This window comes from Alligator mississippiensis, chromosome 8 (assembly GCF_030867095.1).
Source record: "Alligator mississippiensis isolate rAllMis1 chromosome 8, rAllMis1, whole genome shotgun sequence".
In the NCBI taxonomy this organism is placed as follows: domain Eukaryota; kingdom Metazoa; phylum Chordata; order Crocodylia; family Alligatoridae; genus Alligator; species Alligator mississippiensis.
Window position 1 is genome coordinate 56,315,398 of NC_081831.1, and position 26,017 is coordinate 56,341,414.

The following is a 26,017-nucleotide window of genomic DNA, read 5'->3' on the forward strand; positions in this document are numbered from 1 at the left end:
GCCCTGCACATCACGTGCAGCATGCTCTGCACATGGTGAATGGGACTGGCAGGGCACCCCATGCAGTACATGTCCCTTGTACCATGTACAGACCAAATCCTGGAGCAGGGACAGCATTCACTGCATACAGCACAGGGGTCCAGCTCGGAGTACAGGCTGAATGCAGTGCTCTGCTGGACTGACCCTATGCTTTGGCTCCAGTGTGGCCTGATCTGGCCCACAGACTGGTCTAACAACCCTCATCTTGACACCCCATCCTAGCTTATTTAGTGTCTCCTTGTATGGGAGTCTCTCCATGCCCTAATCATCTTTGCTGCTCTTCTTTGTACCTTTTCTAATTCTACCGTACTTTTCTGAGGGGAAGTGAGGGCAAACCTGCATGCAATATTCCTTTATTTCAGAAGTTACAAAGCTAATTTTGGCACTTGCAAAGCGTACTTACATTCTGGTTTGTGTACCAGTATAGTGAAGAATCCTTCAGAATAAACCAGTATTTTTTCCATTTTTGTGTAAAGTAACCTTTGGCATCTTTTTTCTTCCACAGCCAGCCCTCACAATCTCCATGCCCCAGATCTTTGCAGGAAATCCGCCTCCTACTCCCACTGGTCAGAGAACTCCCTGTGAATGAGAAGATACTGTTAAAGACCTCAGACCCTGAGAGCGCCTATTTCTGTAAATGTAAATACATTATTTTTTTAACTAGTGATAGTCAAAATTGAAGCTTTCAAATGGAATCCTTTCCAATTTCAGCTGGGCATTAGGGAAGGGGTCACTCAGAGTACAATTTCTGAATCACAAAATGTCTTGTGATTTTGGTTTCAAGACAGTTTCTATTTTTTGTTTAGAGAGAAGAAAATCTGCATCAGATTATTTTATCTCAGTAGAGTTCTGCTCCTGGTGGCCAAAATCTCAAATACTTAATTTATGATATTTTGGAACCATCAATTAGCCATCAAACCAAAAACTTCACTGTGATTTGTCCTTTAATCTGAACCTTGATAGTAGCATAAGATTACAATAAATCTCTACCCAAGCAATACATCAGTAAATTTTTATTTCTTTCTTTTAGCAAGCTCCAAAACTGTTAAGTTCTGGTAAAGAAGTGTATTTATTTTTTCAGTAACAAGGAAACATCAATAATTCTGATCTGTAAGAATGGAGAAATACATTCACCCATGCTACTGTACTCTGAATTTAATTAATCAACAATATTTTAGCACTACTAAATTCCATTAAATGAATGGTAATAGAGAAAGCCTTTGTTTTCATTAATTCAACTTGCCTTACTTGATTACCTTGAAATTTCACTGTCTTCTGGACACTAGTAAGAACAGATTTTTCTCCTAAGTTTCATATAATTTTTCCATAAAGCCTAAGGCAAATTTAATTAAAACATTAGATGTTCTACTGTGAAAAATCAAGTTTACATTGCCACATTAATTACATTGGTCCTAAAGCTATGATGAAGTATAAGTTTAGATCGCATTAAATTACCATCTTTTTTTTCTGTCATACTTGATAACAAAGTTCTGACTATTTCATTCTTTTTGGAATACAATTTGGCATCCTGGTCACCTTTAGAAGCACTAAAAATGCATAGTTCAATGAAAAGATAAGTCTTTAGGTAATGGCTCAAAAGAGCAAGTAGAATATAAAAGGGGCAGTGTGATATTCTTAAATAGGCCAAAAAAGAATAAAAGAACAGAATAGTAAGAAATGGCAAAATATATACGGCAAGATTTTTCTTTCAATGAACTTTAAAGGAAGTTTCCCCATTAACTTTAATGGGATTAGACCCATACTACCTTAGTATTTAAACTAGAAACACATGAATTAGGACCAAATCTGCCAATTTATCAGTGCTGGTGGCTCAGGCACCATCCACTGCCAAACTTAATTTTATAATTTCCAAATTAACTTAAATACTTTACCTTTGGACCATTTTTTGGTTTTTACTCTCAGGGAAGCGTAGTGGAAAGACTATAAGGAAATAAAAAAGTGGTTGAGTATTAGCGCGTGAAATTAAACCAAGTTATCACACTGATATATAGTGAGTGCTTCATTAATTATTGTGTATGCCTATGATTTTCTTTTCTTTTCTTTGTCATTTCAATTATGGAAAATTCTTAATATTTAATAATTATATTGTACAATATTGTTACAATAACAACATATACATTACAGTTATCAGGCAAAAAAATGTCAGTGGTATTCTGAGGTACTCAGCAATCACTATAGTGTCTGTGAGGCTATTTCAGTCTTGTTCTCCTACCACTATAAAATTAATACCCTACACAAGCAAATCAAGGCAGTATTATATTTAGAAACTAATGTATTTACTTTCAGAATTACTAGGAATAATTAGCCACATATTGCCTCATCAAATCAAGAGAAACTGTAGTTAATAGCTTCAAATACTGGGGAAAGAATTTCCTGATATTTCAGAAGTATTATATGATACAGGTAAATAATATATGCACTCATTTTATGAATAATAAAATTATAGACAACTTTATACACACAGTGTTTGTGTATAGATATGTGTAAACAATCAAGTATTTATTTAAAGACTAATTTGAGTCCAAAATATTAAAAGGGGAACATATTTTTCCTTTTCGTTTTTAAGGCCACATCAATGAGAACTTGTACATGAGTTCTCTAATAATATCCTTGCCATGCCTTGCTGCATCAGTGAAATAATACTGAAAATTTAGTAACAGAATGCAATTTTATTTTTTTAGCTTTAATAACTCCCATTCTTTGGTAAGTGGAAAATAAATATACAGGCAATCCCTATAGCAAGAAAGTCAGTCACAGCATTTGTAGATGAAACTTTAAAACAGGTTTAAAGTGGGTTACATGCCTTTTACACTGCTTTAATGACATTGCTGTTTGCACATTCGGCATTGTACTGTGTGTTAGTTCTAGCTGCAGTAGTACATTTAGTGGCGTAATGCACCTTAAATGACTTTGGGATGCAGCAAATGACTTTGGGGTGCTGCAAAGTAAAACACCACCGAGGAGTTTTAGTTTCCTACCCTACAGCTGCAGAGGGAAGCACCGGGCTCCGAGTGGCTCAGGGGCCGTGCAGGCAGGCAGCCCAGCAGCAGCCTAGGAAGGCAGGCTCCACAGAAAGAAAAAAAAAAAAAGTGGTGAGCCTGATCTTCCCCACCAGAGCCTGCCTGCCTGTCTGAGCTGCGCGGGGTGCTTCCCTCTGTGGCTGCGATGCCCCCAAGGATTGCCCAAGCCAGGTGCCTGTGGGCAGGTGCTGCTTGGGGGAGGGCGGCCACTGCCACGGAGGGAAGCACCCCCCCACTTCACCCCTCCACAGCTCAGGGACCACTTTGCCCGCCAGCAGCTCACTCTTCCCTCCCTGCTGCTGGAGAGGCAGGTATAAGGATCAGGGTCTGACATGGGTGTACACAACATGGGGGTTTACTTCGCCCTAAATTGAAGCAGTGTTTTTAAAAAAACACTGCTTCAATTTAGGGAGAATTAACCCCCCCATGTTGTGTACAATTGCCCTCAGCCTCTACTTATATATAAAGAAGCACAATTCATTAGCTGCAGAGGATTTTTCTTATGCACAGGAATGGCACAGGGGAAAAAAAGGGCCAGTATGAAGAAGCTTCATGACTGAGGGTGCCATCATTCAAAGAGCAAAGGTAGACATTTACAGTAAAATAAACTAGTAAATCTGTTATGCAGAGCTGCACAGTGAAGGACAATCTTCTTCATGCACCTGTTCTCATGTACAATATGTAGGGCATGTCCAAATGAGGTGTTTACTGACTAATTAGCTTTGCAGTAAATATCTCAGCCTCTACATGTGCACCCCTATTAGGATGCAGGAAACTAATAAACTCAGCAGCAGGATAGTACTGATGAATAATTTTTTACTCTGCAGCAGCACACATGTAGACACTGAGCAGGTTGGTCGGGGCATGAGGCTGCTTCAGTGCAGGGGCTGCCTGTTGGCCAGCCCCATGCTGAAGCATACTCGTGCCTCAGCCAGCTCCTTCTCAGCACATGGAGCCCAGTTGAAGCAGCCCTGGGTTTGCCTGCCAGGCTCCAGGCTCTGATTGCTCCAGAGTTAATTGCTCCCAGGTGCACATTTAAACAGCATGTCCAGAAGCAAAAACTTCCAGAGCAATAAACTCCAGAGTTTATTCATGTGCACTAATTGCATAGGTAGACATACCCACAGACTGCAAGTTCTGTGGGTCAGGAACCAGGTTTCTGTTGCTTTCATAAGTGCCTAGTCTACTGATGCCCTGATCATTGACCAGGGTTCCTAGTGTTATCAGAGTTCAAATACAAATAATATAAAATAATGTAAATGTGGGATCATCTGCCTCTAACACATAAGTATAAATATTTCATGTGTTCTAACTATAATAAATATATACTCTCCTTGAAAAGATCCATGAACAAGAAAAAAGAGGTATTTTGCTATGTTAAGCTGAAGTTAGGCTAAAGGCAGGGCAGGGTAGCACCTTACAGAGTAGTTCTTTGAGAGAGGCAACGTAGGCTGTTGCTATGAAAGCTCATGCTGAATGAGTTAAACTATAAGGTGCCATCCTGCCCTGCCTTCTGCCAAAAAATAAGTTATTGTGGGTAAGCAGCAGTTTTAAAGGAAGTAGTTCATAATAAAAGTGATAGATACACTACACCAAAGAGCAGGGATATTACACATTTAATGAGCCTTATCTACACAAGTCTCTTTTTTTTCTTATTTATCAATGACCTGAGTATCAATTGGTTCAGAGGAATTGGTTTATACACTTGGGTTGTGAATGGCAAAGTGCTTTTGGTTGTGTGTTGTGGGGTTTTTTTTGTGTGTTGCGGGTTTTTTTTGTGTGTGTGTTTGTTTTATGTGGGCAAGATGGCCCCTGTTGTGCTGGCCATGTGCTCTGCACATGGAAAGCTGGGCCTTGTATCTGGTAAAAATATGTAAAATCCTCTGGCCTGATTGGCCAGGGGGAGCAAAGACTTTTCAGGCAGATTGGTTAAGAGAAAGACTAGAGTGTGTCACCCCTGGCTGGACAAGGCCAGGGTGATGTCATACGAGGGATATAAGTTTTTGTTTCAGCAGGCCATATAATCCAGCCCAGGAGTTTTGGGGTGCATGCATGCTGGCTGGAGCCAAAATCACCTCCTTCCCCCCAAACACACAGCCTCTCTGTGGGAGCAAGGATTGGCACACTGCCAGTTTCCCAGGAGCAATGGAGCCCTTTGCAATGCAGAAGGACCCACGCTCTTGAGCAGCTCCATGCAGTACAGTGAGCTCAAGGAGCAGCTCATAAAACTCTCTGGTGTGGGCCCCTCTCTCCAGCCCATTGCTGAAGGGCAGGTATAGGAGTGCAGGCCCCCCAGAACTACCTGTTGGGGAGTCCCAAGTCCCAAACTGCCTGGGTATAGGTGAAGCCTTCCTCAAGAGGGTGCTACCTATAGACTTTGCTTTGTAGTTAATAATTTTTAAAAATTATATTTAGTATTTACTTTTGTTTTGTTTTTATACTCTGTAATACATTGGGGTTTTTGTGTTTACACTGCTTGCAAGGAGGGGATTTTGTTTATAAGGGATGCACCAGCAAATTTAGTATTCCCAGTTTTCTGGGTGGGGGGCTTGAGCCACTGGTATAATTTATGGTGTACCAAAATGTGAACCCAGTCCTTCTTGCTGCTGACTGGTGCCTGGCAGAAGGGTTACACTTATAATATACAAGAATCCCTGTTCTCTGACTAGCTGACAGTCCTTACTGTCCAGTGTGCAGGTATCTTCATAATCCCTCTATCTGATCTCTCAATACCTATACTCTACAATTCTCCACTCTGATTTGCTATTATAAGCCATCCACCCACATTCATTTCTGTTCTCAAAATTTTCAAGCTGCTTGCAGGAAAAAGCAGACACCTCTTCAACTTTCAATTGAAACAAAATCAACTCAAACTTTTACACAAAGGGAGTGGGAAAATAACTTAAAATGCAAAGAAAATGGGTCTGCAAAACTTTTGAAAGGGAACCCATTTTCTAAAAAGTTTTAAAAACAGAGACAAAATCCCACTTAAGTCCTTATCTTCCTTCAAGTTGCATCCTGTTCCCACCCAAATCACTGGGGACAATGCTGTTGAGCTCTGAAGCCACAAACTTTCCTCTCTTTTGTCTTCCCACCTTACTCTACAGACAAGTATAACACTTTTTGTCCATTTACACTGTTTGTCATCCCCAGCTTAATATTGAAATGAAACTGAACAAAATATACTGCAATCTGAGAAGCAAAGAGCATTGCTGAAACACATAGAGGAAAGGGCTGAGAGATCTGAGGATGATGAAATAGGGAGAATGTGGATAAACGGAGGAAAGACTAAAAAATAACAGTGATTACCAGGTGTGGCTGGTGAACTCAGACTGGTGTGGTGAGTGAAGCGGCACATGGGAGTGGTGTCGGGAGCAGCATCTGCAGCCAGCCGGGAGTAGGAGGGTTTGCAGCTTTCTCGCTCCTGGCCAACGTGCTTGGCCAGCTGCAAACCCTCCCCCACCCCCTGGCCGACTGCAAACCCCACCCCACTCCCGGGTGATGCTTGACCCACCCTACCAGTCTGAGTCCCTAATTTTGCACTGTTGAGTGGCTTTTCTGTTATTTTTTTCTGTTATTCTGTTATTTTCTGAAGGGACCTCAGTAGGTCATAGTTTCATAGTTGGTAGGGTCGGAAGAGACATCAGCAGATCATCAAGTCCGACCCCCTACCATCGCAGGAAAGAGTACTGGCATCAAACGACTCCGGCAAGGTGTTCATCCAGCCTCCTCTTAAAGATCTCCAGGGTAGGAGCCAGCACCACTTCTCTTGGAAGTTGGTTCCAGATCCTAGCTGCCCTGACAGTGAAGTAATGCTTCCTGATGTCTAGTCTGAATCTACCCTTTGCCAGCTTGTGGCCGTTATTTCTAGTCACTCCTGGTAGTGCTCGGGGGAACAGGGACTCCCCCAGTGCCTGCTGGTCCGCTCTAACTAGTTTGTAAATGGCCACTAGATCCCCCTTAACCTTTTCTTGCAGAGGCTGAACAGGTTCAGGTCCCTTAGCTTCTCCTTGTAGGGCCTGCCCTGCTGACCCCTGATCATGTGGGTGGCCCTCCTCTGGACCCTCTCCAAGTTGTCCACATCCCTCCTGAAGTGCAGTGCCCAGAACTGGATGCAGTACTCTAATTGTGGCCTGACCAGTGTCACATAGAGGGGGAGGATCACCTCCTTGGACCTGCTTGAGATGCATCTGTGGATGCATGACAAGGTACAGTTGCCCTGCCTGACCACGTCCCCACACTGTTGGCCCACGTTCATTTTGGTATCAATAATGACTCCAAGATCCTTTTCTGCCTCTTCACTGACAAGAAGGGAGTTCCCCAACCTGTAGGTCTGCTGCTGGTTCCTCTTCCCCAGGTGTAGTACCTTGCACTTGTCAGTGTTGAAACCCATCCTGTTCTCATTCTCACCCTGGTAACCTGTCTAGGTCTGATTGCAGCTTATTCCTCCCTTCTAGTGTTCCCACTTCCCCCCCACATCTTAGTGTCATCTCCGAATTTGAACAAGGTGCTTTTTACCCCCTTGTCCAAGTCACTGATAAAAATGTTGAACAGTGCAGGCCCGAGGACCGAGCCCTGAGGAACCCCACTGCCCACATCCTTCCAGGTCGAATAAGACCCGTCCACCACCACTCTCTGGATGTGGCCTTCCAGCCAGTTAGTGACCCATTTGACTATGTAGGTGTCGACACCACAGTCCTGTAGATTTTTAATGAGAATGGGGTGAGAGACAGTGTCAAAGGCCTTCCTAAAGTCCAAAAAGACTGTGTCCACTGCTACCCCTGCATCTAAGAATTTTGTAACCTGGTCATAGAAGGCCACCAGATTGGTTTGACAGGACCTGCCTCTAATGACCCATGTTGATTGCCCCTAAGCATAATCTCCCCTGCTGACCCCTCGTGGACATGTGCCAGGATAATTCTCTCAAAAAGCTTACCCAGGATCAAGGTAAGACTAACTGGCCTATAGTTTTCTGGGTGGTCCTTCCTCCCTCTTTTGAAAATGGGAAACACATTGTCCCTTGAGTCATTGAGTCTGACCCCCTGCCCTGGGCAGGAAAGAGAGCTGGGGTCAGACGACCCCAGATAGGTGCTTGTCCAGTCTCCTCTTGAAGACCCCCCAGGGTAGGGGAGAACACCACTGCCTTGGGAAGCCCATTCCAGATTCTTGCAACCCTTACTGTGAAGAAGTTCTTTTGAATGTCCAACCTAAATCTGCTCTCTGTGAATTTGTGGCCATTGTTTCTAGTTACTCCAGGGGGTGCCCTAGTAAATAGAGCATCTCCTATTCCCTGCTGCCCTCCTCTGATGAATTTATAGGCAGCTACAAGATCACCTCTCAGCCTTCTCTTGCGAAGGCTGAAGAGATCTAGGTCTCAGTCTCTCCTTGTAGGGCCTTGCCTGCAGGCCTCTGACCATATGAGTGGCCCTTCTCTGAACTCTCTCAAGATACTCTGCATCCCTCTTGAAGTGTGGGGTCCAAAACTGGATGCAGTACTCCAATTGCAGCCTGACCAGTGCGAAGCATCACCTCCCTGGCCCTGGTTGTCATGCGTCTGCTAATGCATGATAAAGTGCAGTTAGCCTTGTTGATCACTTCGTCACATTGACGACTCATGTTCATCTTGGAATCAACTATGACTCAAATATCCCTTTCCACTGCTGTGCTGCTGAGAAGGTCATCCCCCAGCCTGTAAGTGTGTTGCTGGTTCTTTTTGCCCAGGTGCAGCACTTTGCACTTGTCTTTGACCTGCATCGTATTTTGTTTTGCCCATTTTTCCAACCTGTCCAGATCCGTTTGGATCTGTTCCCTACCCTCTAGTGTGTTAACTTTGCCCCATAATTTGGTATCATCTGCAAACTTGGACAGGGTGCTCTTCACACCCTCGTTCAAGTCACTGATGAAAGCACTGAACAGCACCACCTCTCTCTGGGTGCAACCCCTAAGCCAATTTGTCACTCACCTGACTATGTAATTTGCCACCAACCGGACCATGTAAGCCAATTTTCCACCCACCTGACCAGTTTTAGCAGTACTGCAGCCTTTTCTGATGTCTTCTGGCAATTCAGCCAACTTGCAGTATTTGGCAGCATGGGGCCTTCCTGGTTCTAGATCTCTTGCAGGAATCAGCCCTGCTATCCACGTGCAAGACCTAGCTTACTGTACACAGGATTGAGTACCTGCCATTGCCTAAACTTCTGGTCTCATAAGTGGCACTGTAATGTATGATTAGAGAAGTTTCTAATCTCTGATTTATTATCTGATCTTTCTGAGCCTACTTCATTCTTCATTTTCTCAAAGCAGCATGGATACTCCTCCACAAGCTAAAGAAGGAAATATTTGATTTGGAGAGGTGGTAAGCCCTGTAAATGTAACTGGTGTGATGTCAGCAGGAGACTAATAATTTTCCACCTCTGTTGGATGGGGCAACTACATCTCAAGCATTTGGAGGCCACAGGCAGAAAGAGTGGGCATGTATATTACAGTACTGTAGGAGAAATACTGGAAACAAGGTCAGAAAATGGATGATGAATGGGAAAAAGCAGTAGAAAAGTAAATATAAAGAATAAGGCCATGGCTTTTACCCATTTATTTCAAACCACAGCAGTGAGTCAGAGATGGTGTGTAGCCATACCACTTCAGAGGAAGCACTGTGGCAACTTAGATCACTGGGCACAATCTCTCAAATACGTCTGCATGGAGATGTACTGGCATGGAACAGTTCATAAGCCCTGTAACCAAAGGTAGATCACAAAAGCTTTCACAGTTTGGCCTGAAATTTACACCAATGAGGCTTGGCATCTGAAATAATAAACAGTATTTTCAGTAATATTTTAAAAACCAGCTTTATTGAATTTTTAAAGAACTATATGCAAACATAAGATATGGAAGTAGGATAATATTTCCTTGGAATCAACTAAAAATATCTTCATTAAGTTATCCATTAGAAATCCATAAAAAAAAAAAAAAAAAAAAAAAAAATCACTAGACTGATTCAGTGTAACACATCAGAGAAAACAAAATGGATTATAAATTAAAAAAAAATACAAAAATCAGTCATGTTTTCCATCTGATATGTGAAGGAATAACATATAGAGTTAATTCAAAGAAAGAAAGACAAGATGAAAAAGTCCAAGAACAAGAGTTAGTCCACTGAAAAAGAAAGGCTTAATTTCGCCTTGTTAACTTGAAGAATTCTCATATCAGGTTTTAAAATGTAGTGGAACCAATCTACTTTGTTTTATACAGTTTAATCAAATATTCAAAACTTGTGAATTCAAAATTATTCATAGAGTGGCTACAGGAAACAGGGAGAGATACAAGAATGTATAGTGGCTGTCAGCATTTATATCCTCATTTCAAAACCACAGCACAAAGTATGATGTTGAAAGAGCAGTAAAAAACAGAGCAGACAAAATATTCTACATTTGTGAAGTTGAACCAATGAGACCTCAATATAACCACAAAGAGTAAGAGGCTAAAACTGAGTTGTGTAGCTGCCATAGTATCACTAAGCTGAGAAATTGCATCTATGTTACTTCTACAGAGATTTGTGATTTGTAATAAGTGTTCAAGTTTAAGGAGATAAATATACTGAAGAAAATTTGGTTACATATATTTATGCTATATTAGGTTTTTACTTTAATCCAGTAATGAGAAGAATTAAAATGTTGCAAGCACATCAGTAGTTATTACTTGAAATGCAAAATATGCAAATTCTAAACCATGAGATGATAATTTCCTTACAGTATGTTTATCATACTACTACTATTTATTATTTATGATGCCACATTGCTGTAAGTAACAGCAGAAATCAACTGTTTGTCAGCACTGGAATAATTAAGCTGGAGAACATGGGGAAAGGAGGTAGAACTGCAGTGACAGACAGAGCATCAGTTCTTCATAGACTGTGATAAGCCATGTGGGTAGCTCCTTCCTGCATTTTCTTCCTTCCTTAGCCTGACTGCTGGATAGGAGACAGGATGAAGCGACATTTGGAAACTGACAGTCAGTAGTACAGGTTCATGACTTAAGTTATCAGTGGTCTGAATTCCTTGCTACAATTAATGGCACTAGGTACAGGCTTCTGGGCCAGAAAGAAAGAAAACGAAAATTTAAGAGGTAAACAATAATTTTCATACACTAGAATACTCACCCTAGGATCAGGTTTTCCCCCAAGAAAACATGCTTCAAGGGGAGAGCAAGAAAGCACAAATATATCTTGTCTTCCTATCTGTATCTCCTTTCTCAGTCACTTGAATAGGTGTTTCATAAAGAGTAACAAAAGCATTGGCATAACCACTGTCAAAGCAAGGTGGGGTAAAGAGAATGGAGAAGAAGAGTGTTTCTATGGGTCTGACCAATTCAAGACAAGGTTTCTACTCTACAATTAAACTGAAAGAGCTCTGGTATCTTTAGGATTACTAAAAGTAGTATATATATTGATTAGAATGCTGTTTAATTGATTTTCAAATTTCTTAGAGGAAATGCAAGAGGGAAGAAACTGTAAAACCACATATTAATTTCTGCTAGAGCAGAAACCATTTTGAACAATGAAGGTAATCTATTTTGCATCCTCTTGATCCAGTCTCAAGTCTATATCTGAAGATATTTGTTCTCTGTTCTTTGGATACAATTGTACCAAGTGGTATCGCTGAAAAAATATGACAGTATCCAGATATTGCAGATATTAGCCAATAATCTTTTAAGATATCTACCTATGCAATTTCACAGTTCTAACTACAAGAAAGTAGATATAAATATTTTAAGATATTAATTATCAAGGAAAGCTTAGGGAGAAACTAGTTGGTGGGGGGATGGGTTGGATGCAAGTAGGCTGAAGGTGCTGGGTGAGAAGAATAAGAAGATGTGAGGGTAACTTTAGATATCAGGAAAAAAGAAGAGAAATAGGGTTGTGCCAGGACAGGCAATGATATGAGAGAGAGAGAGTTAACAGGGGAAAGAAAATTTGCAGTATTGGTGTTGGTATAAGATCAGGGACAGATATAGTGGCTAGGGCTATGGGCTTGATATTTGTAGAGGGAAACAAAACTGAGCAACTAAAAATTAACTCATATTCATCTATTTTCATAAAGCTTTTGCGGGTATTTGTATGAAATGAAATACAGAAAGAGATCCAAAAAAGTCCAATTAGTTGGGTAAACAGAGTAGATCAGTTTGGAAATGACAATAATATTTTTCTCATGATATAATTTATTTGGGATGCTCACTTGTCTTGCAGATGGTAAGTTATTTTCTGTGTAGTGATCTTGAAGGCTCAGCAAAACAAAGTAATTTCTACAAGTTCTTCCATTACTTTATATTTTGCAATATTTCCTATGCCTCCAGGTATAATAAGTATTTCATTTTTTTCAGAATATTTTTACATATATTCTAGAAAAAATAAATGAAAAGGTCTTATCAGGCCATGATACTGATAAAAAAAAGTTTTTATGAAATATAATTGTCCGACTAAATGTAGCATAACTTGAAATAATCTATCATTAATAAATTATGTAATTCTCTTATAAATGCATGGACTTTCTGATGGAATTTCTTAAACAGTATGTCATGTTTTGTACTTGCATTTAATAGAAGAATCTTATGTTGATGATAATTACGAAGTCATTTCTAAGGAATTTTTACACCAGTGATACCATCAGCTGTTCATTAGAGATATACATTTCTGAAGAAAAGTCTCCCTATTCTCAAGACCCACAGCATTTGTCACTAAAGCATAAAGAGTAACTTGAAAGTCAGATCATGGGACTGGAAAAAAATGTGAAGTGTTTGAATTGTAGGGCACTATGACACAGCTGGAACCAAAGGAGTAACAGTAAGCTTCTAATTTAACTGTGAATATTGTTGCGGTATTTCTTCTCTTTAGTCATGAGTATGCTGTCCAAAATCTGATGCACTGTATCAGATAAGATATGGATTTTCTTGTCTAACATGTCATTAATGTAATTAGAATAAATTTTCAAAGCCTGCCACTTTGGATTCCTTCTTATTAATAAAAACTAATTAAAATAAATAGAACTAAGAATCATAGAAAAGTAGGGCTATAAGGGACCTCCAGAAGTCATCTAGTCCAGTCCCCTGCCTGTAGCAGGACCATCCCTATTCAAATCATTCTATACAATCCATAATCTAAATGCCACATAAAACTACCATCAGCCCTGACACAAACACAGACCTAACACACTAATCTGCCACAGGTAAAGTAGAGAAACCATGGCAGCCATGTCCTCCTTCTATGAAGTGTTGTCAGTATATACTTAAGAGATCCCAGGTAGAGGGCCATGCTTCCTGCCCCTATTCCCCCCTCCCCAACGACTAAAGAAGGTGGCAAAACCCCGCATAGTCCATGCAAATCTGACCATGGGATAAAATTCCTTTTTGACCCCAAATATGGAGATCGGTCTTGATGCCAACTATAACATAACTAGAAGCAAAAAAATTAAACACGTATCAAGTAAACTCATAACAAATTGTCTTCCAAATCCCTCTCTCTCCATTTGTTTTATTACTATATTTTTTTCCCAGATTCCTGCTGGCTGAGAATTACTTTGTTAGTATTTGATGTTTTAATCTTTCCTTATGTCAGCAGAAAGAGCATTTCACCTCTAAGGGGAAAGCAAAACTCACTGGACAACTTTACCTATGAAGAAACTGATATGATTCTGCCCAACATTAGGTAAGCATTTAATCAATAACAGTAAAAGCCAGTTCAGGTAAAGGTTTTGAAACACGTGGAAGTGCTTCAAACCAAGAGACACTCATCTGGCCTTGTACAGACATTTGGTTTCTCCTGAGAGAGTTCCTGCTCTCCTCTGAGAAACTACAAGTGTACAGGAGTTCATGATTTTTCTCCCAAAGTAAAAATGACCACTCAAGAAGAAAAATAACCTGGGAACAACCAGAGCTAAATAACTCCCAGGAGTTTCTCCTGAGAGAGCCAATGTCTGTACATGGGGTGGCTTCTATCAGAAGAGAACATAAATTTTCACATTCCTCTCTCCTCTTCCAGCCCATCCCAGGGAGACAGTGTGTTATGACCTTGACTCTGCTGCAGGGAGCAGCAAATTCCCCCTTCACAATCCCCACATTATGATGCACTGAAACCAGAGGCTGACCATGGGCAGCCAATCAGGGTTGTCTTATGCAAAGGGTGACCATACATCCTGGTTTAGCCAGGACAGTCCCTGATTTTGGAGGCCAGTAGAGTGGCATGGCATGCCAGGCAGGTGGGCAGGCAGGCACCACACCACACCACACCACACCACACCACTGCCTGCAGCAGCACTGTTTTGGATGTCCCAGATTTCCTTATGGTCAGCCTATTTATACACTGCTTCCATCTGTCATCAGGTAGATTAGGGAGCCTGCACAGCATGTGAGATTTGTGCCCCTGCCTCCATGCTTGCACAGTGTTAGCACTGCAAGCTCCCCACTCTTCAGCGCCTCAGCATTTGAATATGTGTACACCCAGCTCTGGGTAAGTTTCACTGCCAGGAGAACAAACCTGAATGAATTCCCAGATTATCTGCATATTGTACACATCCTCCATGCTACTAAACACTTCTTGGAGGAACTTAATTTATGGCTAGCAGGAATGACAGGATTCCTCTCGCAGTTCCTCCTTCAGTGCATACAAGTTTGAGAACACACAGGAGCTTCAGGCCCTATGCAATTTTTTAAATACTCATTATAATGTAGGTCTTAATATCTTTGTTTAGGAGTCAACGTCTCATTCCTACTTGATACAAAAAGTAAGTTAAATGTATTCATTGTTCTGAACTCAACCGAGAAGAAATCTAAATTTCTCAGCAGTTTAGCAGAGGACCATATTCTGCCCTTAGATATGTGGATGCAGCCTGCAACAATTTTTTTGCTTGTGCAACTGAAGGTTGCATCAGCCCCCAAAAAACATAGGACAAATATTAATTTAGAAAATTAAAGATCAGAGATGAAAATGGGACACAATTTCTCTTCTGCAGCTATAACTTCTACAGGTATATATTTAGCTAGATGAAAATTTAAAGTATTTTTAAAGTATACATAGATTTAACTTTAAGATCCAATCATATCCATTTAGTTCAAATAATTAAAAATGCAAACAATGTAACACTTGATTTTGTACTTACCAAAAGTTACATGGGGAAGTAAATAGTTACAGTAACCTAGAACAGACTGAAGGGACGTCACTTCATCTTTTCCCTTGCTTTTGGGAAGAAGTACTCTCACATAGCTTTGTTGCTTGGCATGTTGGGAGGAAGAGTAAATGTTTTGCTCACTTCATACTCACCTCTGTGCTTGTGTGCAAGTACCTGCCCTGCCGTAGATCTGACACATCCATACTCTAGCCTTGTCTCCTGTCCTAGCCTTTCTGTTATCTTTTTGGGGGTTTAAAGATGTAAGATAATGCATGTTATGATTAAACTGAGCTCTTAATCTTTTTCCTTAAATCCTTCACCACTATCCTCTTTCTCCATCACTGGGAATAACATTTCCATACTGTCTGTTACACAGATTGGTAATCAGGGTATCATTTTAATTTAGACCTTTAAGGGTGTGTCCAGATGAGCCTGCGTATGCTTCTGGCGGTCCCTCAAAGGAGTTTGAGATGCTGCAAGATGCACTCTGGGAACAAAAAAAATGTTCCCCAAGCTGCATATTTGCAGTGCAGGCTCAAAGTTTGATACCTGGAAAGCCAGGTACCAAAATAAAACATGGGGGGGGGGGGGGAGAAGCAGGGCTGAGCACAGTTCCCAAACATGCCCTGAGGTAACCTGAGAGTTGGTCCTCCAGAGACACATTGGTTTCTGGCCAGAGCATCTCTATGGTGCTCTTGCTGCCCTGGACACTGTCACAGGTAAGTTAGGGATGTGCGGGTGGTGGGGTTTATGGGTGTGGGTGGGTGGGAGGAGTGGCAGGCAATGTTGGGTATGGGGAATGGCAGGGGGATGTCAGGGGGTATGGAGAGTGGTGGGAGGGATGGCAGGGGTATGGAGAGTGGCAGGGGGATGTGTGGTCTGTGGGTAGGTTTGTGGAGGGGCTCGAGCAGGGGCTGCCGAAACCCCCCCCCCCCCATGGTGCTGACGGGAACAGCCAGCACAGCTGTGGACCGGCTGCAGGCACAGCTGGCAGTGATGCGGCACTGTGTGACCTGGGCTCTGTACATGCTGAACAGACCTGGCTCAGCTCAGCCCACTAGTACATGGCTTTCTCAGTCCTGTCTAAGGCCTTCTGTCCCAGCCCCAGCTCTGGCCCTGTGTACCAGATCAGGCCTTATGTACAGCAGAATGGGCCTACTGCCCCAGCCCCATGCATGCTGGATCAAGCCTGGCACACCAGCCCTGGGCATGGCTCAATCCAGCTCATGGGGCCATGTCATCTGGATGTGGTGTTTGGAAATTTGGCAGTGGGGGAGTGGTGGCAGTGCTAATTCCCACCACTCCCTTGCAGGCAAATTTCTAGACCTGTGGGGAGTCAGTGGGCCAGATGTAGCAAACATAAGTTACTTGTCTTCACTTGGAAGGCTCTTCATGGCCTATCCCTTCTCTACCTAGTATCGCTTATTCAGTACTGAAAGAAAAGAGGCAGGAGATGACCAGCCTATGATGAGTCTCCAATACCCGCTTGACAAATTTGCAGGCACCTTTGTGCTTTTGCTGATATTGCCCTTCCCATATAACAGGAGTTCCCTTCCAAAGTTCACAATATTCAAGTATCTCCTTCAGATCCCATCTTAAAACTATCCTTTATCACATACACTTTACCACATACCACTGTTCTTTACCACATGACAGTGGTTGGGCTGCTGACAGCAATTGACTATAATGTTGACCAATATTGTCTGTTTCCCTACATTTCCCCTGTCTGCTTGTATCTATCTTTTCTCTTTTCTCTTAACTTAAGCTTTCTGGTTCAGGGACTTTTGATCCATAATTACAGCTGCTTCCTCTCATGATTATTTGAAATGCAGATAAACAATAGCGGGGAATAAGGGGCAATTTTTATTTCCTTAGCCCTTTGAGTTTCTTAGACTTTTTATCACTAGTGGCAAAAGTCAAGGACAGACACTTCAATATAATTGAATCTATCTTTTATATTAAGAAATGAAAATGACACTTATTTTTTTTAAATGTCCTGTAATAGTAATTTACCTTCCTCATGGATGTGCTTCCTTGACGGTCAATAGCAGAACTAGCATACCTAGGACAGAGATGAAGAAAGATTTTTAGATTTCCCCCCCCAACAAAAAATCTTGAATAAAAATGTCATATACATTTATATTCTACATTTCAGCAGGAGGCCTAGAAATACAAATAAAAATTTTGCAGTGTTGTAAAGTGGAAATCATGTGGGCTAAATTTTTATATAGTGCTTTGAAAATTAAGCCTATATTTTAGTGTATATAACTGAAAAAATAAAAGTACCCAATTAATACAGGTCTATTTTCAATATTATGATTCACAAAGGGAAAAATTATAAGAAAATCTAACTAATTCTTGTTAACAATCAGCGGGCTCATCAGTTGATTAGCTGAGGTTTAACATAGAAATTTGGATAAAAAGCTTAGATTTAAGAAAATGTGAAGGGATTCTTTGTTTTATGTCTTTTTAGTGTCTGTCTTATGTTGCAAGATTTAGATGGTAAGGTTTATCTGATAGTGATATTAATGTCTCATACAGCATAACAGGTACAAAGGACTAGAATATCGTTGCAGTGTAAGGGCCAAAATTGGGCACCACAAGACACAGATAGTTTGACCAAACAAGTTCATTTATCTAAAGTATCATTTTCTTGGGATTCTTCAGGAAAACTGCAAAAATGTCAGTTCAAATATTTAGAGTTTTGTTTTAAATGTTTCTTGTATTTTAAGATTTAATAGTCTGCAGAGGTTTATAGTTGAACTATGAGTTAAAAAAACACTAACATACTAAACTGTGTACATGTGTAATTCACACACACACACGCACGCACGCACGCACACACTAATGATAGTGACTGTGGTGCCAAAACTAATTTGATAGGACTGGCAGGTACCACGTCTGTCATGTGAAATGAAAACTTGAACTTTTTCTATCATTCTTTCCCACTGGTGTGAGACTTTTTAAAAATAGTTTCACAAGCCCCCACAATCTGTTAGTCAGTCAATTTTCCTTAATGTGCCATTCAACAACATTTCCTCACTTTGTAGCTGCTAAAATGCTGTCTGGTAAGGCAAGTAGTGAGACAGATGGTAACTTCCCTGACTTTTCCCCTCTAAATCCTTCAATCTGAATTCCAAGAGAATCATATTATCACATCAACAGGACAAAGAAGTGTTGAAACAGATATAAAATAAGTTCCCTCTCTTCTTTCTCTTCACAATATAGTGAAAATCTGTGCACACCTCTCACCTTCTTGACAGAAAAATTGGAACCAGTGTAGAAGAGAGAGGCCAAAAAGATCAAAACCATTTGGAAGTTCAGAAAGGAAAAGAAAATCTAGATAATCAAAAAGCTGAAAAACATTTGTATCACTTGTATTATATTCTTGATTGGCAAACATGACATGCAACTCTTACATTTGTTTGCAGAGCATAGTATCATGGCCAATGCTTTCAGATGCAGAAGCCAACTTTAATATAGTAACTGGGGCCTGAATTTTGATAGAATTTGAAAATGAAATAATTGCCATGAAATTATCTCTATTTAGGAAATGACTACTGCTAATATTAAAGTTATTAAGTTCTCTGTCATCAGTTTCTACAGGCTAGATTGTGCATTTCCCAGAAAGCCTTCTGCAGGCTGCAATCTGAAGCCACATCATCCTCATGAAGCTTAAGGAAAATCTGCCTTTCAAAAAGGAGCCCATCCCAGGCTTGCATACTTTGTAATATCCATTAGGATGGCACTAAATAGAGCTCAATGACCCATCTCTGCTAAGCTGTATTGCAGAGGCAGAACTATCCTCCCTTTCAGCACAGAGAGGAAGCTGAAGAATTCCCAGTTTTCTAGAATAGTTTTTGTACTCCACACTTCGGAAGAAAGTGGGGAACTTCTTGTACGCCTTTCCTTTACAGACTTCTTGTATATTGACACTAGTACAGATCGGTCTGGTCCCATATATTCTTGGAGGATGAGCTGTAATATCCCTTCAGGATGTTACACTACTGTGTGTTGAGTATAGCCACAGATCACAGTTGCTCTTTTTCCTGATGCTACTGTTTCTTACAGACATGATAAGCAGCCACACTCAAAGGGAAACTGGTAAATCTATTTGTTCTTAGTCTAGAATACCAAAAACATATTCCTACCAACAGTGAGTTCAGTGGTCCTTTGCTATTAAGCAAAGCACCTAGGCACACAATTAATATTAAATGCATCACTAATTTTTATTTACTTAAGAATGTCTTAAAATTAAGCACCTTTGCCTTAGTGCAGAGGTGGCCAACCTGTAGCCAATGAAGTGGCATGGGCAGCCTGTGTGTATGGTACATGGCAGATCAGGAAAGGGAGATACAGCACAGTGGCAGACAGGGCAGGAAGCAAAAAGCAAAACAGCAAATCAGGTAGGGAGCACAGGAAGAGAAGCAGCAAGGTTGGTCCCAAAAACATTGGCCCCTACTGCTTTATTGTCTTGCTGAATATGAATGGATGTTGGCATACACTAAAGTACTTTTGGGAATATGCGTCTTTGTGGGAACTAGTCTGGTACTTTAACTGAATAAATACATAAACAATCCTTAAAGCTTGGACCAGAAAACTGGTCACCACCTAAACACTAGGCCACAGCTATGCTTGTTGAGTCATCTCCCCACACCTACTCCCTGGCCCCAAAGAATCTTTTATGCATAGTGGAGTAGCTTCAAAAGTGTCTTTATCCCATAGTAGTCTATAACCTGGAGGCAGGGTGCTCTCTTGTGATGGGGAGAGCATATGGCTTTGAACTAGCTCAGGAAAAGAAAATAATCTAGGTCTCTTACATCATGTGTGTGATTCAATCCCTAGGGTGTTTTTATACATATATATTGAGTGAACCACCTTTTCCTCTTCTTGCCTTGTTTTCGAATGAAAGTAGCAGCCACTTCCACATTTTGTGCAAAGCCCATTCCTATAGGCATGTGGCAATTATTCCCTCAGTCTACTAGATCAGGCCTTAAGGGGACATAGAAATGCATGAATGGTGCATGCCCCCAGTGGCTGGGGGGGCATGGCTGCACCAGTGGTGGCGGGCGGCCGGTGGCAGTGACTGGGGAGCTCCCGCAAACCTGCTGGCACTGTTGGTGGCAGAAGGGGATGGTGAGCTCCAACCATGGGTTGGCGACCACCTGCAGGCACTGTCGGCAGCAGTGGTGGTGGCTAGGGGTGATCAGGGACCGCCCAACAATGGCAGCAGGGTGGCAAGTGGCACCACATTTTGCAGGGGGTGCACCACCATGCGCAGGGGGTGCACATGTATCCATGTGCACCCCCTACATGTCGCCTCTGTAGAAATGGAAATGCCCTGGTTGTGGCTCACAGCCGTATTTGGATGTGAGAGAGATACCAAGCCATTCAGCACTAATGAGACTCAAACAATTTTGCCTCTTCTAGCAAAGGTGTAGGAGCCTATGGGGCTCAGCAGGAGTTATTATTAAGGAACACAGTTTGAGCCTTAGGTGCTTATATTCCATTTAAGTCACACATAAGGGACCTGTACTCCTTTGTGGACCCAGCTCTAGGCCCTTTAGCAAGTCTTCCTCTAAAACACTTTTCTTTTTTTTTTCCAAATAACTTTATCACACTGGAGGAATCTTCTTCCTGCCTGTCCAAATTGTTTGTGACGATGTCAGTGCTTTACCCCTTTATTCCATTTATTCTGTCAGTATCTGAGGAAGGTGAGATTTAACTCAAGATATCGAACGATATCAGGCAATTCAGGATGTCCTAAAACTTCTGCCACATCACCTACTCAGAAAGTCAAACACCTTTCCAGGAAGTTTCCAAGTCCAAAAGATAAATGAAAACAGCAGGTCATCATCTTAGTCTGCTTTTAGTTTTGCATTTTTATTTGGGAACAATTAGTCCCTAAATTATTGATACCTCAGAGTATGCTTTTATATGTTGCTATGGAAATATCATTCGGTTATCAACACCCAGCTAGAAACTCTTCTATATTACACATTACTGTTTCCATGAAGAAGCTTGCCTCTCATGATGAGTACACCAGCAGTGATTCTATGCTGCACAATTGCCATTACTAATTAAACTATTTTACCTATTGTTTATTTACCAACAATAAGATGAAAATTATGTAATTTTTTCACAATTTTTTACATTAAACATTATTTAATAGAACATAGCATTAAAAGTAAATCACTGAACTATGTTTGAAATAATATGTATGAAAAAATCTAAAAATAAATAATGTTAAATGCCTTGTACCATGCGACAAAAATTATACTGAACTGAAAGCTTCAATATTAGTTGTCAATGCAAATTAAAATAGTTAAATTATACATTTCTTACAAACCCTTGGCTTAAAATTGAAACTTTTACAGCTCCTAATAGCAGCGTGACCAAGCATTGCTAAAATATGAAAAGAATATTTTAATTACAATAAAGTAACTTTAGTCACTGAATGAGGCGCTGTATGTAAGTGATTTGGCATGGGGAGCTTATATCCTATATTATTTAGGAGCAGATAAAAGGACTATTTGGTATTCAGTATCATTAGGATGTGGCAAGGAGCGTACTGTAAAACAAATGGCAAGACAAATCTAATTATGCTATTGGTCATGTTGTTGGAATTGCACTGAATTGAAAGCCAGCTGCCATGAAAATATGCATATTTGAATATCTGATGATCTCTGCCAGTAATTAAGAATTAACACTCTGCCTATTTATAAGCATTTTAAATGATCATTTTTTCAGTTGTACTGTACCCTGAAATCTTCATTTCAAAAAGAAGATATTTTAGCTAATTATCACAGTGCCAATCAAACAACATTTTGAACAGTATTGTACTATTTCACTAAGTTCTCTTTCAATATCAGAATTTTTATGAACAACAAAAATATAGATACTGTATTAAGTTGTGTAGGAAGCAAACAACCTACTTTCCAGCAAGTCACTGAATATTAGTGCACGTGAAGGTACATTTTCTTAGTCACATTGGGTATGTTCAGATGAGTGCATGTGCGCGGTATGTGGGGCTATAAGCCATCTGTGGTGCCACACACTACACATGCCACACATCCAGGCACTCCCCGCACTGCTAATTTGCAGCACAGGGTTTTTGTTGGCACCAGGAGATCCCGTTGTCAAAAAAAAATCATGCTGGAAAAAAGCAGGGTGGTGCAAGAGGCGGTATTGTGCGCCACCTGAAACGAGTCTGACTGGCTGAAGTTATGATTTAGCTGCTGGTCAGGCTCCCCGCTGCCAGACTGCAGCCCCAGGAAGCCCCCCAGACCCCCAGGCAAGGCTGCTGGGATGAGCCCAGGTGCTGACCCCAGCCTCCTCTACCCCATCTGGGGTAACTTGCCATGTGCCAGAGCATACATATATGGGTGTTCCACAGGGACAAGTAGTAGTGGCACAACTATGTCCCAGGCCCTATGTCCCAGCAGCAATTATGTGCCACTACTACTTTTCCTCAGGGAAACACGTGTGTGCTTGTCTGGATGCACCTACTGGCCATGTCCAGATGAATGCAGCCATGCAGTATGTGGCATCACAGACATGTCTGCAGTGCCACATACTGCATATTCAGCTGTTCTCTGTGCTGCAAGGGGGGTGACCCCTGAATATCCAGGGGTCAAAAAAACCCATGCCAAAAAAAAGCAGACCAGCACATGCATGGGTCCGACTGCCAGCCAGGCTCTGCACGGCAGGATCACTGCTGTTCAGCCCCAGGAGCCCCCCAGGACCCCAGGTAAGGCTGCTGAGCCCAGTGCTGGCCCCAGCCTCCCCTACCCTACCAGGGCAACTTGCTGTGAGTCAAAGGGTGTGTGGCACAGGTGCTCCCTGGGGACAAGTAGTGGTGGCACAAGGTATCCCGCTGTTAATTGTCCCCAGAGAACCAAATGTCCATGGTCATGTGGATGTGTCCATTGAGTTCATTGCTCCATTACTTTCTCATTTTACATAGGATCAAAATAAGCTTGACCTCCATAAGAAAGTGGACAATGGTGAGGCTAGAATGGTAGTTATCAAACTTTTAGACTCAAGGCACCATACAATACACTTAAAGCTACCTTCCGTAACCTTTTCGAATTAAGCAGTACCCCATTTCAAAAAACTAACATTTATTTTAGTGCTTACCTCCATTCAGATGGGATAGGCAGCAGGGGTGGGGGAACAGTTAGACAGGGACTGAACCTAAGCCTTCACTTATCTGTTTATCTCCTCACACCTGGCTTATCTCTTCACACCTCATGGCATCCTTAAAAGGATCTCATGGCACCTTTGGATGCCCTGTCACTCTGAGAATCTAGATCTTAGAAGCTAGAAGCTTATTAACTTGTGTAAGATTTATATTAAAATTAAGTTCTATAAAAGTTTAAATTAAGGCCACAAAAGGAAGACAGTCACATATTTACTGGCAAATGATTTATATTAATCCTAATAAATCTGTTCCTGAATCATTTCTTAAATGGGGACATGTCACCTTATAAAGGCTATGAAGAGTCTGGAACTAACCCACCTCTTAAAGAAATTGTATATAAAAAAAAAAAAGAGACAGAATTCTGAAAGATTTTATACTGAATTAGAATTACAGTAAACACCTTCTCAAAGGCTTGATGCAAAAAAAAAAAAAATACAAAACTTGCATAAATTATTTGGTTTAGCTTTTTGGTTTACTTTTTTTCTCTCTCTCTCAATGTTTTATTCTGCCACCATTTTGCTAATGAGAAAAGGTTAAAAAAAGAAAGAGAAATTAGGGGAAGGCTTATTTCTCTTGTTCAATTTTAATCCCCTTCAAATAAGTAGAGAAAAAAAGAAAAAAAAAAGAAAAAGAATGTTGGAATATCTAAAAAAAATATATATTTTTTGTTCTTGGAATTTTCCATGATCTTTTGTAACTAATCACCTCTACTTCATATTGTGCAAGTAATACACAGAAAAGGATAAAAGTATATATAGTAGAATTTCCTGTTTTGATGAATTCAACTATTATAAGAAGTCAACTTTACCATAAAAACAGAACTTTCTGTTCTCGCATAAAAAGGATCCATCCATCAGGCTTAAGTCACTGCAGTACGTTTGTGGTGAAAAGAGCAGAGTGTAAATTAAAATATTTTTTAAAGAAATGGAAGTTTAAGGCCAGCCTTTATGTAGTAGGGACTGAAAGAAGCAGCCAAAAAAGAAAAATATTTATTTTACAGGATTTGATAAAGGAATAGGCAGATTCCAAACCCCACCACAAGGCAGATTTTGTCTTAAAATGGTCTGTGTTTATTGGGTGTCATACAACAACACAATAGTATTGTCTCTCAAATAATCTATGCTCATATTAATACAATTATCCAGATATTCTTATCTATGGATCAGGGAGAAGAAGAAGCAGTTTAAAATGCTCTTCATAGAGGTTATTCAAAATGAGGTTAAACATAAGAACCCTATTACATCTTCCACTCATGGTCAAAGGTCTGTGTTAAGTTTCTGGTTCCTAGTAAGCTAATGATTTTTTGGTCCAAGGTCCTTCATTTGAAAGTGTTTGGTAAATTTTCCTTAAGCAAGAGGCCTGTCAGGTCAGAAAGGAGTGTTTGTTTCTGTGAAAAATATATTCTCCTTGTGTGTCTCTCCTTTATCTTTTTTTCAGTGATTGTTCATTCTGGTGCATACTGAACACTTAACTTGATAAAATATTTTGAAAAGGAATTACTTGTCATGCATAAAGGGTAAACTATTAGAATGGATACCACACATACATATTGGTATTTTTGAATATGTCTATTTATGCAGATTGGTATTTTTCACATTTATTGGCAAAGTGAACCATGTAATGTATGCAGAAAGTATGCTACATACATTCTGAAAATTTACCATCCTCTAAAATTAGATAGATAGGGTTTCAAATACGTTTTCTTTCCTTTTTTTTTGGCAACTGATTCTTAGTCATAGAATTAATGTACATGAATACAGCATTAAATGCTCCATGAAGTGGGAATACTATTAGTTTTAAAGTAGCCAGTAGCTACCATAATGTCAGTGTTAAAGTGTAGAGATTACCACATCCAAGGTGCAAGAAAAATTCAAAGAGTTTTATGAACTGAGTCAGAAGGATGTGATAATTTCTTTGGCACTGAAAAACAGGCACATGAAGCTTCACACTTAGCAGCAATGAATCTATCAAATCAGAGGTGGTACTGTACAACTATTAATATCAAAGACAGTACTTAAACAAAGTCAGGGAAAAGTGATCCAAGCAAAAGTCAGACTTGTTTGATCTGAAGAGTATGCAAAGCTTTGAAACAAAGACTGAAGAAAAGAATATTTTAAAGCTTGGAGGCAAAAGGAAAATGCAATGAAATATGGCAGTGTTTAATCAAAGAAAGATTGTGCCACACTAATGTGGTATCATTTTTTAAAATATGATAACTAGATTAAACCTATCTGAATTTTAGTAAATCATCTGAGAGTGACACATGGGAAATTATTAGTTATGCTGGAGAACCTGTGTTTTAGTACAACTTGTAAGGAACTATATAAAGCAGAAACAACAACAGTTTGTGCTGAAAGTAGAACTATTGTGCTATGTGTAGGTTACTAGTGGAGTCCTCATGGTCTTGTAACCAGTCTTCATGTATTTTACGACAGTGACCTTTGCACCCAAGTAGTATGCTAAATCTGCTGATTATACAGGTTGTGAGGAATCATCAATATCAAGGAGGACTGGAATATTAAGCAGGAAAAATTAGCTGATTTTGAGCACTTGAGTAACAGAAATAATACAAACTCTAA

The 26,017-nt window shown here is 40.5% G+C and overlaps 1 protein-coding gene across 1 annotated transcript in view; it reads right to left on the reverse strand.

The window, feature by feature from the left end:
* LOC102572005 (connector enhancer of kinase suppressor of ras 2) overlaps nucleotides 1–26,017 on the reverse strand; it is a 116,052-nt gene that overhangs the window by 79,544 nt on the left and 10,491 nt on the right. Inside the window, exons 2-4 of the mRNA XM_059733117.1 lie at nucleotides 17,249–17,297; nucleotides 1,932–1,980; nucleotides 443–618 (exon numbers count right to left, since the gene is read on the reverse strand). Of these exons, the coding sequence (XP_059589100.1) occupies nucleotides 443–618; nucleotides 1,932–1,980; nucleotides 17,249–17,257 (234 nt within the window). The 5' untranslated portion in view covers nucleotides 17,258–17,297. The remainder of the gene's footprint in view (nucleotides 1–442; nucleotides 619–1,931; nucleotides 1,981–17,248; nucleotides 17,298–26,017) is intronic.